This window comes from Colias croceus, chromosome 3, assembly GCF_905220415.1.
Source record: "Colias croceus chromosome 3, ilColCroc2.1".
NCBI classification, from domain to species: Eukaryota; Metazoa; Arthropoda; class Insecta; order Lepidoptera; family Pieridae; genus Colias; species Colias croceus.
In genome coordinates, this window is record NC_059539.1 from 1,982,365 (window position 1) to 1,999,556 (window position 17,192).

General features: G+C 36.2%; 1 protein-coding gene across 13 annotated transcripts in view; it reads left to right on the forward strand.

Annotated features, from left to right (window-relative positions):
• Positions 1 to 15,692, forward strand: part of LOC123706464 (GTPase-activating protein skywalker) — a 94,311-nt gene extending 78,619 nt beyond the window's left edge. For 3 of the 13 annotated variants that reach the window (XM_045655752.1, XM_045655754.1, XM_045655763.1), the window contains 9 exons: positions 845 to 969; positions 3,388 to 3,534; positions 3,884 to 4,068; positions 4,486 to 4,651; positions 7,640 to 7,732; positions 9,021 to 9,179; positions 9,848 to 9,951; positions 11,796 to 11,927; positions 12,972 to 15,692. In XM_045655752.1, coding sequence (XP_045511708.1) covers positions 845 to 969; positions 3,388 to 3,534; positions 3,884 to 4,068; positions 4,486 to 4,651; positions 7,640 to 7,732; positions 9,021 to 9,179; positions 9,848 to 9,951; positions 11,796 to 11,927; positions 12,972 to 13,113 — 1,253 coding nt within the window. In that variant the 3' untranslated portion in view covers positions 13,114 to 15,692. Of the gene's footprint in view, positions 1 to 844; positions 970 to 3,387; positions 3,535 to 3,883; positions 4,069 to 4,485; positions 4,652 to 5,793; positions 5,824 to 6,399; positions 6,487 to 7,639; positions 7,733 to 9,020; positions 9,180 to 9,274; positions 9,362 to 9,847; positions 9,952 to 11,795; positions 11,928 to 12,279; positions 12,409 to 12,971 lie in introns of all 13 variants that reach the window. The other 10 variants (XM_045655757.1, XM_045655764.1, XM_045655753.1 and 7 more) reach the window with 10 other exon arrangements.
• Positions 15,693 to 17,192: the final 1,500 nt, after the last annotated feature.

Sequence of the window (17,192 nt, forward strand, 5' to 3'; positions counted from 1 at the left end):
ACTTCGATCAACACATGTTGCTCGAAGTATGTATGTTCAATTTGCAATAAATAAAACACAACATTTACTATAGTTCAGAACATGTTAACCTAAATTCCTATTGTACTTACGTGACTTTATATTATGTAAAAATTCATATTCATTCAGAAATTCTATAGACTAGAGTAAATGTTTGAAAAATTTACTAAATGATTGCCTGCCTACTTTCTGTATGAGATCCCTCAAAGAAAAAAACTGCAGCAGGTCAATAAACAAACTCATGCTTCATTCTATTATTCTATTCTATACATATAAAATGCCGTACACCTACATACTCGTGCAAAGAACTCAACAATCACATGTTAGTGCGTATTACATAAATACCCAATGCGGTCAAGGGGAGCCATATCCGACTTGCTTGTAAACAGACAGATTGCCAATGAAAGGATCATGCGTATTATATGTAAAGATGTAGCTATGGAAACAATACCTATATATAACGATATATTGACAAACAGTTTAGTGTGTAACAAGATGAAACTTTATCAACAACAAAAATTTATGCACTTGCAATATTACATATCATTATGCAAGAAATTTTAAAATTCATCGCATTTATTCCTTACATCTTTAAATATATTTTCGCTATAATCTGTAATTCTAAGAATTTTCTGTTCCAAAAGGTTGCAGGAAAATATAAAAAAGAGGTAGATAATTATTCCCATTTTTGGATCATTGAGCATTTTTCCTCAAAAAATTCATATTCTATTTGAGCCATTTGTCACGTAAAATATCAGGAAATTTTAACGACCTAGAATAATTGTTTTCTGAGACGTCATAATAATTTATATTTCTATCTTTACAGAGGAGGACTGCTACCACTGCATGGCCAGTCTCGTAGCGTCGAAGGAGAAGATGTTCATCACACAGACGAAACTCCACAACGAGGTCACGTGGAAGACGGTCATGCAGATCGCCAAGAAGCATGCCGTAAGTGTGGATTTGGGCTCATTGTTACATTGGAGAAACATTGTACTAAATCGTTCGTTTATAGGGCTTTTAATTAAAAAAAAAGAGCGTATGTGGTACGAGCACACGTGTCTAAAGTGAAACTTCTTTGGCAAAATACAAAGATGCCAAAATCGTCGCCTTACTCCATGGCGTGACGGTAGCCAGGACGCGACCTTGAAATTTAACTAACGTGCCTAAAGGAGTTTCAGTTCAAATAACATAAGTGTTCTTATATGTAGTTCCACATTAGTTACCTGTAGAAATATTGAAAGCCTATTTCTATAAGTTTAAAAAGCATTAAGATCAATCAAACTCAAGCAAATTGTTTACAAAGGATTAATTTTACATTAATAGTACGTTTCATGATCATTCTCATGAATGTCAGTAACAAGGCTTATGTTCTCAAGGGCGTGAATAATAGAAGCTATGACAGATCAAATGACGTGATCTTATATTAGTGCAACTGCGTATAATCTTGAATATTAAAACCACACCTTATGTAATGCAACTGTAGCTTGTTAACAATCGTCTGAAATTGTGATACAACTCGAAAACTTAGTCCTAGATATAAAATTGCTTGTCATAGTAAAATTGGTTATAGAGAAATATGCATCGCATCTGCTAAGTGCATTGACCCGACGATAAATCTAAAGATTCGATCTGAGCTTTATGACTTGGTATATCCATAAAATGTTATGGTGAACCACATTGTAGACGAACAGGTTGGCATGATTTGCGAGACATTGTTGCTTTTGATGTCGATGAGATAATTAAGAAGATTCATTTTTCTATATTATGACTGTCAAATCATTTTCTGCTGACTAATGTTCTCTTTGGTGTATAGTTTTTCATTTCATAAGATTGAAACCATTCCACAACAAAACATTTGAGCATGTGAAATCTTTTCAATCAAGATGGGCTTAATCTAGCCCGACATAAAAACACTAACATTTTTTAAAGTCCTAAATTCGATTTCCGTGTCCTTTATCAACAGAGCTTTAGAAGGCATTATTTTAATTCCATCCAACGATCATATCGTACACATTGTAGGGAAATCGCGTGACCGAGTAGGTACCTAAAAGCATTTGTATCGACGCCCTAATAATCCACTCTGCACGCGATAAATGCGTTACGGAATTTACTCAGAATATCGATTTTGTGAGACAAACTAGTCAGGACTATGGCAAGGAAAAGGAAGTTTAAAACTATAGATGTGTACACTTGTGTACATGCAGATAAGTTAAAATTGATACAGGAAAAGTTGTCTTGTTGCTATCTTGCAAGTTTTAGTTTTAGAAGTATTGTAAGTAGTACATGTACCTTCTAAGAAAATGTTGACTTCTTTAATGTTATAAATTTATAAAGAATAGAAAAAATTCGATCACGAGGCGGGACTCGAACCCGCATCCTTTCGCGCCATTCCGGGGCGGATGCCTGACCAATTCAGCCACTCGTGACCCGCCAGAGCGATCGAATTTATTCTATTTTTTCAGTTTTATGTGTCAAAGGGACACTTCTTTAATGTTATTTGCATTGACATCACGTTTTAAATGTGGAAACGCACTTAACTGTAAAGTAATAATGCAATTAATATCATTTAGGTCAGAAACACTTAAATCATGTGTTTTATCAGAGTTGATTCTAATATAAATCAAATTAATGTTCACAATCACGTTCCGAGTCACGTGCAGTTCAAAATAGACATTGTCTCGCGAGCGGTAAATATGTCTACGAAAACACATAATTTAGTTGATTATGTATTGATTGATAATAGTATCGAGGTTGGTACCTAAAGGTTGGGTATTATCAGTTACCATAAATTGTCACTATGAGTGTGACGGGGTCGACGACACTGGGTCAAGTCAGTTTTAGATCGATTGTAGGGTTGTTACTTTGTGATACTATGTTTTAATTAAATCAACATAATTTTTTTAGTTCGATCAATTTGAATATATTGAATTCAGTTGCGTTAATATTTGCGGAATTGTCAGGAATGAATTTTAATTTTATTTAAGAAAAAGATAGATGGCCTAGTTACTTACAAATTTTCTACACGGTTAGATGCATAGAAATATCAATTTTCTTCAATGCTTATAAGCTCATAGATTAGCGTTAGTTTATAGAGATCATTATATGTGAATTACAGATGTTTTCAAGAACTTCTACCTTTTTAAATGTTATGTGTAAGAGTTACTAAATAGATTTTAAATATTGAATGCCTAATGAAAGCGATATTTGGCACTAATTGACATCTAATTCTACTAACTATATTGATTTCAAACACACAAATGGCAAAGCAAAAGCGAATTTCATATAGCTACCAAAAGCCAACTCCATAGACTAAATACTACGCAGTGACTGTATAAGTTTCCGTACAGCACCGCCGCTTGGTTGCAGAAGTCGGCCGCGCAGCACCTCTCGCGACTGTCCTGCGCTATCGGCCCGGAGCGCATCTACGCGGATTGGCAGTGGTGGATACTGGCTGCTCTGCCTTTCCCGCATCTCGTCAGGGTGCTGGATTGCTTCTTCCATGAGGGCATCAAGGTGGGTTTGTTAAAAGAGTGGTGATGCTTTGGTGATATATACTGTTGTGAAATGCAAAGTTGCTATTATTTAAAATAATGTTAATGAGTAATGCTTATAAACAAGTCAAGTAGATTTTAACAAAGCCTCTGATACCATTCATTTACTCTAATAGCTCAATTACATTAATTTCCTTAAAGTATCATTTCCAAATCTACCATTATTTAAATAAACTGTGAAATCCAACACGAATATTAATCATTCAAACAATTTCTTTAGCCCTTATTAATATATTACCCCTTTCGCCTTCAGGTGTTCTACAAGGTAGCGTCTTTAACCCTCATTAATATATTACCGTTTTCGTTTGCAGGTGTTCTACAGGGTAGCGCTCGCGATCCTCATCCTGTTCCAGAAGCACAGCACGAACCCGAGCTCGGAGTGGCACGCCGAGGCGACGAAGAACGGGGTCGACCACGCGATTGATAAGTTCTGTAGGAACATGCCCGCGTCGCCGACCAAGTTGTTACGTACCGCGTTCAGTATACGGGCTTTGAGGTATGATGTCAAATATAAAAATTGATCGGGTAGGATAATTGAGTAAATATCATTTTAATAATTTTGTTCTTGTTAAAAGAGCCTAAACTTGTTATGTAATTTGTAAAGAAAGTAATTTTCAATTTTTTTTTGGCATACGACTCAAAAGTTTTGAACGACAAAATTCCGACTATTTCAGACTCGATTCTGGCCTACTTTAAAAGGACAGATTTAATTTAAACTTTGTACACTTATCAAGGGTCGGTGACAATACAATAATTTCATGAGTTTAAGCGTGTGTTTTTAAACTATATTAATTATTTTTATTGAATTTAAAGATCTATGAGCCTATTCTGTTTAAAAACATTTCCAATAAGACTATTTCCAATGATTTTTTTCTTTAATTTAACCATCACACTAATCCCACGACGGCAACAGTTCGCAGTACATATCGCGCGTGTTCATCAAGACGGAGATGACGCTGAAGTCGAAGCAGGTGATCACCGGGTCGCGGCTCGTGCGCTCGCGCTCGTCCGACAACCTGCCCACCAGCCAGTCGCAGGTCAATATACAGATGATGTCGCACACGCTCACTATACGCGAGGTGAGTAACGGGGGGGGGGGGTTGTGATGGAACAATTGATGATGAAACTGGTGATGAGATATAAGATAAAACAGTTGATGATGAAACAGGAGATGGAACAGTTGATGATAAAACTGGTGATGATGAAACAGGAGATGGAACAGTTGATGATAAAACTGGTGATGAAATAGAAGATGGAACAGTTGATGATAAAAATGGTGATGAAAGTAGTACAAATTGTAGTATAAGTGGTTATTGAAGTGGTGAAAAAGATGATGGAAATTATGAAAGTTGTAGTGTTGGTGATCGAAGTGGTAATTGATGAAAGTAGGGATGAATGTGATGAAAGCTGTAGTATTAGTGATGATAGATGTGGTGATTAGTGAAAGGAAAATAGTAAAAGTGGGGTGGGTAAGGTGAAGGTGATGAAACTATTGATTTTGTGATGATGATGTTATTGGTGTTATTAGTGTGGGAGGTGTGAGTAATGTAATTGGTGCTGTAAGTGGTGTGAGGCGTATGCATGGTGAAATTGATGTACAAGTTGAGAGGAAAGTGTGTATGATAATCTAATTGGGGAAGAAATTCGTGTAGAAGATGGTAAAAGTGTATTTGTAAATTTCCTATGTCAAGTATATCTGAAGTTTGGGTTGATAGTTAAAGTGATACTTGAAAAAATACTTGAAATGTGTGGGATAATAAGTGAAATAGATTATAACTTTATTAAATTATGAATCAATTTTCAATCAAATTTCTATAAATTTTTATCTAATGTATGTGTGTAAATAAAGTGTTACAAAATACGATCAAAAAAGTTCTTGATAAAATTATACATATTTATATTTATCAGTGAGTCAAAAATATTACTAAAACTAAAGTAATGATTATGAAATAGAAAGGTATAACTTAATCAGAATCTCAATTGAATACTATCACAATATATTATCATGATTAGATTTCTTATAGATTGTGTGTATGTAGGTCGCAATACATTGCATAATTGTGATTTATCGATAAATCCAAAGGAATATTTCTACATAACAATGTATATTTGTTACAAGGATTAGTCAATAACTGTCACACTGTGCGCACATTGTCGTTCATAAGGTACTGTATTTATAATAATGATGTCTTAGAAATGATTTTACTTACTTGGTTTGCAGAAAATGTCTGAGGAAACGTGCAAACAGATGGTATTGTACACGAAAGCATTAGGCGTGGCTTTGGCTTTTATATCTCATACAAATCATCCGGTTGCGTTTCTAACACGACTAACTTCAGTTACATCGAAAACAAATACAAATTCGATGATAATACCATTCTTATTGAATTCTTGTAAGATAGCTCCTCCGTCCCCTGTCCTACACGAGTCCACGCGTTTATGTTATGTTCCGATCCGTGTAGCGAAATATTTATGTGATTTCGTTCTATGTTTTGTTCTATCGATGTGATCATCACACACACGAATACCATCAGACAGAACGGGTACACCCACAGCCGGCCTACCGACGATTCGAAGTTCATTCTCATCGGCTTTGAATGGATCTGTTTTATATTCTTGTTTTTATTCAATGTCTATATGTGTTTACTGTGATATGTTTTAAGTTTATTGGACGTTCGTATGACAGATTTTTGCGACCCTTGGCATGCGACCGAGTCTCGGGCGGGCCGCGTGTTTTATATTGTACAGCTTGTGATTTGTTAACATTATAGATGGTCGGCATGTAATGTTCCGTGTGATGCTAACAGTGTGTCGATTTTCCCGTTAGGGCTCGCACTCGCCCGGCCCGCGCGCCCTGTCCATGGGCGTGTATCCGATACAAGCGATCAAGTCGCAGATACTAGACCACAGCGAAGTAAGGCGTAGTTGTAGCCGCAGACGTGCGACATTGTCGATGTTTAGCATTGAGATAATATTACTACGTATGGAGGAGACACCACGAACAAAATCTGTGCGCCATTTTTTTGCTCTAAGTTTTAAAAATTATTATCTAGTTAGGTACTTACCGATGAAAGTTATTCCTTTGCACTTTTCCGTATTATTTGTGCAATATCGTAAAACACACGAAGGCATATTTGATGCGTTTCACTTTAAAACAAATAAAAAATGAGCGTGCAGTTACGCCATATGGCGTATGTTGAGCGGAAAATGAATGATGTAGGCGGTGTCGTCTCCATATGTATATCTCAATGATCTTTAGTTGCACCGCTTGCCACTTAGGTGTTTATATTATTTCCATGTCGGCTCGACGACGCTTCTTAAAAACATCGCGACGAGGTCGCTTCGATTTATTTTTTTCACTTCTATTTGAGTTGCGTTTTTTGTGGTAAGTGTGCGGTGGTTGGTTCAGATTTTATTGCACTGTTATTGTTTTTGTGTATTGTTTATTTTTGCGGAAATATTATATTGATTTATCTTAATTTAATGTTTGTTTTATTACCGCGGCGGGATCGATCAAGCTAGTTTTAAGGCTGGTTGCAGAGCTTGACCGACCGTCAGTGCGTACCGTCGGTCCATACGCATCAACAATTGTATGACTATGACACTAATGCGCATGACAATACGCGTGCGTATGGTCGGTCTAGCTATGAACGGTTTTATGAATTTCCATACATTTGACAAGCGCGACTGACGTACGCACTACGCACTGATGGTCGGTCAAGCTCTGCAACCAGCCTAACTGATTTCAATTAGGATCGTCGTTTCATAAAATCTGATCCACCAAGGATAAACGTTGTGCATGAAAGCCCGATTTTTACGTTTATAATAATTTTGTTAAGCTCTAACGCTATCGACGTTGTGATTGAACGTAAGCTATTATTATTTTAACCTGGTAAATCATCACAGTTATGTACCGCCGTTTTGAGTTCATATCTTACAACCGTCACCGACTCACGCTCATTCACTACATCTACACTCAATAGAGACACGAGAGGTTATGTTTTAGTTAATTCCCTCCCACAAGAGCCCGTAGTGTTCCGATATATCACCGGTCAGGGTGTTTGCAGAGTCCACGATCCTCCCACCTGGCCCTGTGGTTCCCATTCCCTAACGCGGTGTTCAGCGACCAACAGCAGCATTCTTCTGACCTCAGACAGAAGGTTTGATCAGGGTTTACACTAATTACGGGTGTAGATGTGGTGGCAAATGTGGATAGTGTAATTTTGGGTATCTCTCTTCAAAATTTAGTCGTTTTAGTTATGGAAAAAGCGATTTGGTTTCGAATGTGAAGTAGTCAAATTAAGCCTTGATTAAAAAATGCATGCCTCGTGTCTAACAAAATCTATGAATGAAAAATTTTACTAAATTACTAAATTGTTTACTTTGTACTTAATTACTTTCCCGAGTCTCGTAGTATTGAAAGTTTATTTTTTGTAGTTATTATTTTATATACTGTAAACTATTAACTAGTAACTATTAAGCAAAGTTTTCCGTTTTATCTGTTTTGTTTTATTCTGTTACTTGTATGTATTTGAAGAGAGATAATTAACAAATAATCGTATATATCACCAACCACGGGGTAATAGAGGTAGAGGTCTAAAACTCACGTATTCTCCACACACGCACACATTTACATAAATTCCATTAACCATTTCACTGCTAGCTCCTAGTAATATAGTTATTTAGGTATTTTTTCTTAGGCTGATTATTCCTTCTTTATTTGCGTTTTATTAATTTAGTGGAGTCATTTTTACCTTTCTCAGCACTTTAATATTTGCGTTTCGCTATTTGAGTATCGTATTTAGACGTACACGGAGGTTCTCTGTATATTTTTATTTACGTTGTTATATTATTGCTTTGTACAAACTGTAATTTTGGATAATGCATCTTCTATACAAAGTATGATATCGTCTAGGTGTTGCACTTTACGTTGTATGGTCAAAATGTCTCCCTTCCGTATATCTAATGATCATGCATGCAATGTTGTTTGTCTGTATATTAGCATAGTAATTGTATACTACAGTGTAGATGTTCACAAAACCACACAGCACCGTAGTCACCCTAATGATACAACTAATTCTGTGACGACGTTTTCCGTGTTGTTTATTAGAACTATAGTTTTGTTAAAATTATCATCATTTAATTATATTAGATTTTCTAATTCTGAATGTACTTCTTCTGTGTTATTTGATTGATTTAACAATTTTTTATTGATGTTTTTAAAACAGTTTTTATTAAGAAGTTTTCTTTTATCTATAGTTTGAAATATTGGTAAATCTTCAAACTTCCTTCCAGTACTTTAAAATTAATTTTTTTTTACTTACATTTAATATCATCAGTAACCTTAGTTTTACCATCTCAATCTAGTATTCCTTTAGTCAAATAGTGGTAGTATAGTCGAGCCATTTCCCTAAAGCCCATATACTAGTGCACGGTGAACATTTGCAGCTGTTCACGCTGTGGTCGTGGCTGCCCGTGCGCATCACCATGTACCAGCCCGTGCTGCTCTATACCACGGAGGAGCATGGATGTTCACTTACCACCTTCTACGTGCGAGTGGAACATCATGAACCGACACTATTGATGATCAAGACGTGTAATAATGAGGTGAGTGAGGGTGGGGGGGATAAATGCGTGTAATTTTGAGGGGGGGAGTAAGGGTTATCATAATATGCCAGCCGGTGCTGCACTATACCACGGAGGAGCATGGATGTTCCCTGACCACCTTCTACGTGCGAGTGGAACATCATGAACCTACCCTGTTGATGATCAAGACGTGTAATATTGAGGTGAGTGAGGTCGGGGGGATAAAGAATGTCAATTGATGGGTTTTGAATTATACATATACATTGTAGAACAAAATATGTAAAAGAAAAAAAAAACTTTTAATAACTGCGAGCACTTCCTTATAAACTACTAGTGGTCCGCCCCGGCTTCGCCCGTGGTACTTACATGTTTAAACTATCCTATCTCTCAAGTTGGATCGAACTGCACATGGTGTGCGAATTTTATTATAATCGGTTGAGTGGTTTAGGAGTCCATTGAGGACAAACATTGTGACACGAGATTTATAAGATTTAAGAGTACGAAAAGTCAAATATCTGGACAAATTACTGTCTTATCAAATTGTTGAGTTACCATTTGTTCTTGTATAATCTAGCCAACTATTTAAAAAAAGTCAAACTGAACTAGTCTTATTTCTTAGTGAAATATGCTCAAAACCGAGTGACTGTAAATCTAAATCTTTACTTATCTGCGATTCCAAAATATTTCAGGTATTCGGTGCGTATTGTTCCACGCGATGGTTCGAGAGAAATCAGAAGGACGAGAGAGGTAACAGACAAGCATACTTTGGCACAGGAGAGACATTCCTCTTTAGGTAAGTCGGTTAAAATTTTGTTCTTATTAATTATTACTTTTTTATTTATAAACTCATATAGAAATGATGAGGTGATGGTTTATTTTATTTATTTGCTAGACTAATAATATATGCAAAAATAATTATGTAATTGGTTTTGGTACTTGTAATTCTTAGTTAATTTATTAGTAATTAGTTATTAAGTATTTTAGCTGATGAAAATTTTCATAAAATTTGAATATGGTACATTGAAATGTTCATTAATGTTTCAAGTATTAATCTTATTATTAGTTTGCTAATATTTTCTTTGCAGTAATAGCTATATTTTCTTTCAGTTACTTTTTTTATATCTATTCTATTTATTACTTAATTATTTTCGGTAGCCATAAACAGCTCTTTGCCAATTTAATAAATTGTCACTTAAATGCTCGATTGCATTCTACCGTCATAAAATAAAATTGTTGAACGAGTATATTAATATTCGTTGAAGAACTTTCATAACAAAATTAAATCAATTTAATATTTGGTTTTGAAAACATTCAAATTGCTTTATTGATGGTAAATTTATAAAGAATAGAAACAATTCTGGCGAAATAAGAAGGTTCGAATCGCCCCGAGTTTTTCTATTCTTTAAAAATTTCTCAAAAGTTAAACCAATTTTTCTATGGCAATTGTGGTCATGAGTAAACTTTTTAGTATGGCTTATTGCATAAAAGTTTTCTCTCAGTTATTTTATTTTGTATGGCGGTAGAATGAAATTGGTCCTTCGAGCCGCGCAATTTCAAATCTATTAGGAGTAACGCTCTTCGGGTAAAGGCTTTTTTGCTTGTTTGGTTGCTTTTTGTGTTTTGTTTATATGTATGCTAACCTGTTACTTTACTGTTCATTGTCATAACATTATCTGTAGTGGAATCTATGTTTAACATCGCTTTTGTAAGCGCACTAACATTTTCTTTTAAAGTGAAACTTCTTTACGCGCGTTGAGAGTAAAATTTCAAGGGCGCAATCATGTCAAATTAAAGTCACGGCAATATTGTCACGACATAGAGTAAAACGACGATTTTGGTATCTTTGAATCTTGCCAAAGAAGTTTCACTTCTGACACGTGTGCTCGGCACACAAGCTCTTCTACCTTATATCTTTCTATCTCTTATTCTTTCTTTTATTTCAAACTTGTATGTGATATGTTGTAATATAAATATTAAATTAAATATAATATGAAATGAATTAAATTTATCATTATGTAATTAAATTAAGAAATGTATAGATAAAATATATAATTCAGTTTCACGATAAAATTGCTCATAGATTGAGTTTAATGATCATTTGTATGTTTGCATTTCAATATTGTTCATGATTGGGTGTATTCATAAAGGTGTTGCCAGTTTAAATAGGGTTAGGAAAACAATACATTACACTTTATTTAACACATTCTTTGCAAGAGTTGTACTTATAAATTAATTTACAACTTATCATTTAGTTAAATTTTTCTTTATTAACTAACAACAGTGATTAGAGAAAATCCTTTATTTTTTGTAAATTTTAAACTTCAGAATTATTTAATGTACACAATTCCACAGCATTATTCTATAAATTATATACTGTGATGAATAAATAAAATAATTATGCAACATTCATACTAATATAATACATTCATGCAGAACAGTACCTATCGCTAAAGAGATATACAACTTAATTGATTTCTGTTTCGAATTGGTATAATCATCGGTCTATATATTAGAAAAAAAAACAGTAACAATTGTTATTTCATACACACAAATGCAATCTAAAATTAGAAACACAAATAAATAAACAAAAAAGCTGGCAGCACGGTATGTGTGTGTGTGACACGTGTCCGCTTGCAGCCTGTACCCGGAGCGCGCCAAGTACCCGTGGGTGGGCTGCTCGGCCGGCGACGGCAAGGAGGAGCAGCGCCTCGCGCACGGCTCCGAGCTGTTCATGGCCGCCGACTCCAAGATGATCACCATCGGCGGCGGGTCAGTCACAAACACTAGCCACTGGTCATGCCACTTGCCAAGTGTGCTTGACTTGCCACTTGTCAAGTGTAGTCGACTTGCCACTTGCCAAGTGTAGTTGTTGACTTGCCAAGTACAGTTACTTGATTTGCCAAGTACAGCCTCTCGGCTTGCCAAGTGTAGCCACTCGACTTGCCAAGTGTAGCAACTCGACTTGCCAAGTGTAGCAACTCGACTTGCCAAGTGTAGCAACTCGACTTGCCAAGTGTAACAACTCGGCTTGCCAAGTGTAGCCACTCGTCTTGCCAAGTGCCCCTTGCCAAATGTAGTCGACGTACCACCTTGCCAAGTGTACTTGACTTGCAACTTACAGCCTGCAACCAGTTCGCGCCAAGTATCCCTGGGTCGGCTGTGCGTTGGAGGAAGATGGGGAGGGGAAAACGACGTACGGCAACTCGCTGTTCATGGCAGCTGATAATACGATGATCACTATTGGCGGCGGGTATGTATGTTGACTTGCAGCTTGCAGCCGGTACGTGCGAAGTATCCTTGAAGAGATGCCCGAGAGATGAAGCAAAAAGATGTTACACTGCCGTTCAAAGCCGCTGATAGCACTATGTTCACTGTTGGAAGCGGGTAAGTAAAACTTGGCTGGTCGGTCAATTGCACCGTTGCACACGACTTGCGACTTGCAGCTTGCAGCGTGCGTAGTATCTCTGGATTGAATACATCCTGGATGATGAGGTAGGAGATGTGTAAAACCAAATACATACACTAAACTAATATGTATGGTCATTGATGATATTATAATTACTGTTGGAATATAGTGAGAATGATTCGATTCTATAGAGGTCCGCGAACCGGCGAAAGAACATCATAGAAACACAAATATCTATTTTAAAATCAAATTTCAATCAAATCGGATCAATTACACATGTATTTTTAAAAGTTAAATATTTGCTAACCTGATAATAGACATGTTTTTTTTTCTTTGTATATCAATATTAATTAACCTTATTGAAATATACAAGGCTTAAAATTAACAAATACCTTGTACACCCACAGGGACGGGCAAGCTATATGGATGGACGAGAACATCCGCTACGGCAAGACGGATCGCTGCTCTACGTTCAACAATCCACCTCTATGCCCCAGTGGGGACTTTGAGATTCGCGTACTTGAGGTCTACGGATTTGCGGGCGCGTAAATAGTCAAGAAATGAACGGTGAACGGTCATGGTCAATTGGTCTTGGGCAGGATTGGCCAGGATTGGTGAAGATTGGCCAGGATTTGTGAAGATGGGCCAGGATTGGTGAAACTTGGTCAGGATTGGTGAGACTTGGTCAATTGACTATGACCCGGTCTGTTTACTATATTTGAATCGATTTGTTCCTAGTCCACTTTGATCGGATTCTGTCAATTGACTGGAGCAGATGACTACTGTTTCAGTCAATTGAGAGATCTAGTCAATGGGCTTCGATCAAATCAACTGTCCCACACGATTTAATATGACCTGGACTCTGGTTAGTCGATCGTTCGTCAAAATGGCGGCTCACAGAAGGTCAAGCGTCGATTAGTACGACGGTCCACGGAGTGATGTAATCTCTTTGATCCCCGAGTGATGTGATATTGCGATGATAACATAAATCTATATCGTTCAAATAGTGTACGATTGTTACTTCGATGTTTCATACTTACGCTGATACAGATTTTGGCTAAGTGTTATGATTGCTTGCCGGTCGAGGTCGTCAATAAGTTTCATAGCAGTTCTAATCCGTTTTTATCTCAGCGATCCGTGTATATTTATATCGAGTTGTTACTAAATATTGCTCTATAACACACTTATAATACAATAGTGCGTATATTTTTATAGAGCGGCCGCTATAATGGGTTCGTATGCGATTTATTGACCACCCCTTGCCGTCTGAACAGACTGTGTAGAATTAATCCTATATTTATTGAAAACCCCGTAGCGAGTTACCTTACAACACAGCTGTCCGTACAAGACAACGAATACGGGGACTTTAGGTTGTTTCTTTAATTATATGAATATATATAGATGTATGTAAGTACAAAATGGATGTATCGTACCTACTCTGATGTATTACGCTTATTGTAAAGCAATATTTGTTGGGCCTAGCCGTGGGATAGTGTAATGTGAACATTCCAGTGAAATTAAGGTCCGCGAACGAGCGAAATAATATATTAACAGCGAGGTTCTATTGGCAACGACAGTATTTGATATCGTATAAATTATCGCTTAAGGCTTCGGTGTGATTCGCTCTTTGCTCACAATAATGTACCAAAGATGTTTAGATGTTATTGGTCTGTTGGCGAATGCTCATGATCGTATCGGGTACGATAAAACTACGCGCCAAAACGGTAATGGAATAAATTTGAAAACAAAAAATACACTTTTTGCGGGTAGTTTTGTGTACTCTGGTCCTAGAACGCACAAATCGCTGTTTCTAATCAGACATATCTTAAAATTTCTATTGCATATTATGTTAGAAGGAAATAGAAAGTTCGAGAATAATTCGTCATTAGCTATTCGCAACAGACGATAAACGGTCGCTGCAAGAGTTGTTGGACTTTAACTAAATTAGGAATAAAAAATTTCCGATACACCTATAAGTTATTAATCATATCGGGGATTTTATTCGCAAAGCAATAATCTTCTGCAGCGATCGCGTAAAGATTGGCAATAGACTCTGCCACTCCAAGCATTGTTTAAAGTATTATTTATCTGTATTTCAAGGGTTATGTGCCAAAAGTGGACCATTGGGGAAAATGGCTGGTTTGGTATTGTCTATGGTATATCGCTTATATTCAAGGTGTTTACACAGATCGTGTGTAGTTAAAGAATAAATTAAAATTTTGACATTCTAGATGTTTGGATGTAAATGTTTTATCATCGTAGGTGTGCCGAATATTTTTCCAGTTTTATAATTACAGCATGTAATTGTTCTAAAGATATAAAAGTTTACAAAATATGATATTAACATATCCCTGTCAGTACAAAGGGGTTGCGTTCATATCGCCCGCGGCTTGTTTTGTCTACGAATTGTAAATATTGTTCTCGCCACGTGCGTAGTGTAGCGAAACTGGGTGTCGTCACGGTACTACATGCATGTTTATGAAGCCTAAGACTTGTTTTAAATTCAGATTATTTATGTAATTTATTGTGTAGGTAACGAGTAATGTTTATATTGTATATTATTGATTTTGCCTCTGCGGAATGTGGTTCCGGTCACATGACGTCTCAGGGGAATTATTATTTCGCTCAATTGTTTGAGTTTGTCGCCAGTGGCGAGCGCCATTTTGAACGTCGTTACATTTGAAAATGGCCGCCCGCCATTCGGAACGCGGTGTGCGTTATATTTATTTAAGCTGTCCGCAGAGAGGCGCCACTCGCGATATATTGCTGTTAGCTATTTGTCGTTGATCAGTGTAAAGTCTAGTCTTTATCCTGTTTTTTATTCTATATCGATATAATATCTAAATATTTACGAATTGATATTTAAATAATGCGTTTCGCCCCGTTCGGTGGCGCGTAGGCTCGTGTTAGTTAGACTAAGTACATGTAAAGTATACAGTTATTTGTTCTCCCTTTCAGTATTGGTGTATGTTGTATGAGGTTGACTAGTGTGAATGTATGCGCTGTTACGAATTACGTACTGTTACATTCGAATAGTTTAATGCCGCCGATCAGCGGCGGCGCAAACTCGTTTATTGTAATGTGAATGTTGCTTTATAATGTCTACAAAATATATAATCCCATAAAAATGATGTTGTTTTCTTTAATATATCCTTACCTTTTATATATAAGTACTCTAAAAGATATAAAATGTAAAATGTACTACTTTATATGTATACCCGGCGCGGCCTAAGATGATCCCTATGACAGTTCGTCTTAGTGATTGCTCGTATGATGGATCGTGTCGATACTTTACTATTTTATAGGCAAAGGCGTGGTTTGCATTCAGCCACGTCGGTAAACATGTTTTTACAAATATTATAAAATGAATTTTTAACGTCTATTATGTAAACGAAACGGTAAGTAAAACGAAAGTTTTCCAAAACATAAAAATGCACCTTATCATTTTCTCGTAATTTTTAACCCGTTTAACACAGTGTATATTATTTTATTATGAAAATGGAATCCCCCATTTAATTTTTCTAAAACTTATATTATCATAGGTAAGTAAATTAACGCGAACGGAAATTAATTAATTAATAATGTATACTATTTGTATGTCATTCAATTTTTTTTTTTTTTTTTTGTAAGGTGTTTCTCAATGTTAGCCAGAAGGGCTACTACATTTTAACGCGGACGCGGGGGTGAACTGAAGGTTCACCCTGGTAGCGACATGCACAAGGGCGTCCCCCCTTGACGGGGACCACGAACCTCGGCTTGAGCTGTCGCTTGAGTGGAGGAGGCCAGAAGGGCCCTAATCGGACGGGTTGGCATTCAATGAACATTGAATGGTAGTTTGTAAATCAAATTTGAATCAGTCAAAATTTTGCTATTTCCCATAGATGGCGCTTTTAACAAAAATGCTACATGTACTACATATTTATTAATTATTTAGTACTTTTAACTTCCTTTGGGCTTTGACCCCACTAGTAGAGGCTACCTTATTACTTATAAGTTACTTATAAAGAATGATTTGTTTCTGTCGGTTACAATTATTAGAGATAATTATTATACTCAAAAACTATTCGGCTGATTAGTGATTATACAATTTCGATTTACTTACCTATAATTATTAATACGTTAAAACTAGCTTTCCGCCTGCGTCGTTTAAACTTAATAAATTATATAATAAAACCTTCCTCCTGAACCACTGTATGACAGGATATTTTCATAAGCCTTTTACATTACTATATTAGAAGTAAAAACTTTAACCTGAGTTCTGTGCAAAACCTAGATAGCATAATTTATACGTATCTATATAATATACTAGCTAAGCCCCGCGGTTTTACCCACATTGCTCTGCTCCTGTTGGTCTTAGCGTGATGATATATAGCCGATAGCCTTCCTCGATAAATGGACTATCTAACACCGAAAGAATTTTTCATAGCGGACCAGCAGTTCCTAAGATTAGCGCGTTCAAACAAACAAACTCTTCAGCTTTATAATATTAGTATAGATTATGGAATAACAACACAAAAAATTTGGTATACCAATATTTATTTCGTATTTATAAACAGGGTCTTTCTACAATATCATCTTAAACTAGACAGGTATACTAAACCTCCATCGTCACATTACTATAATTGACA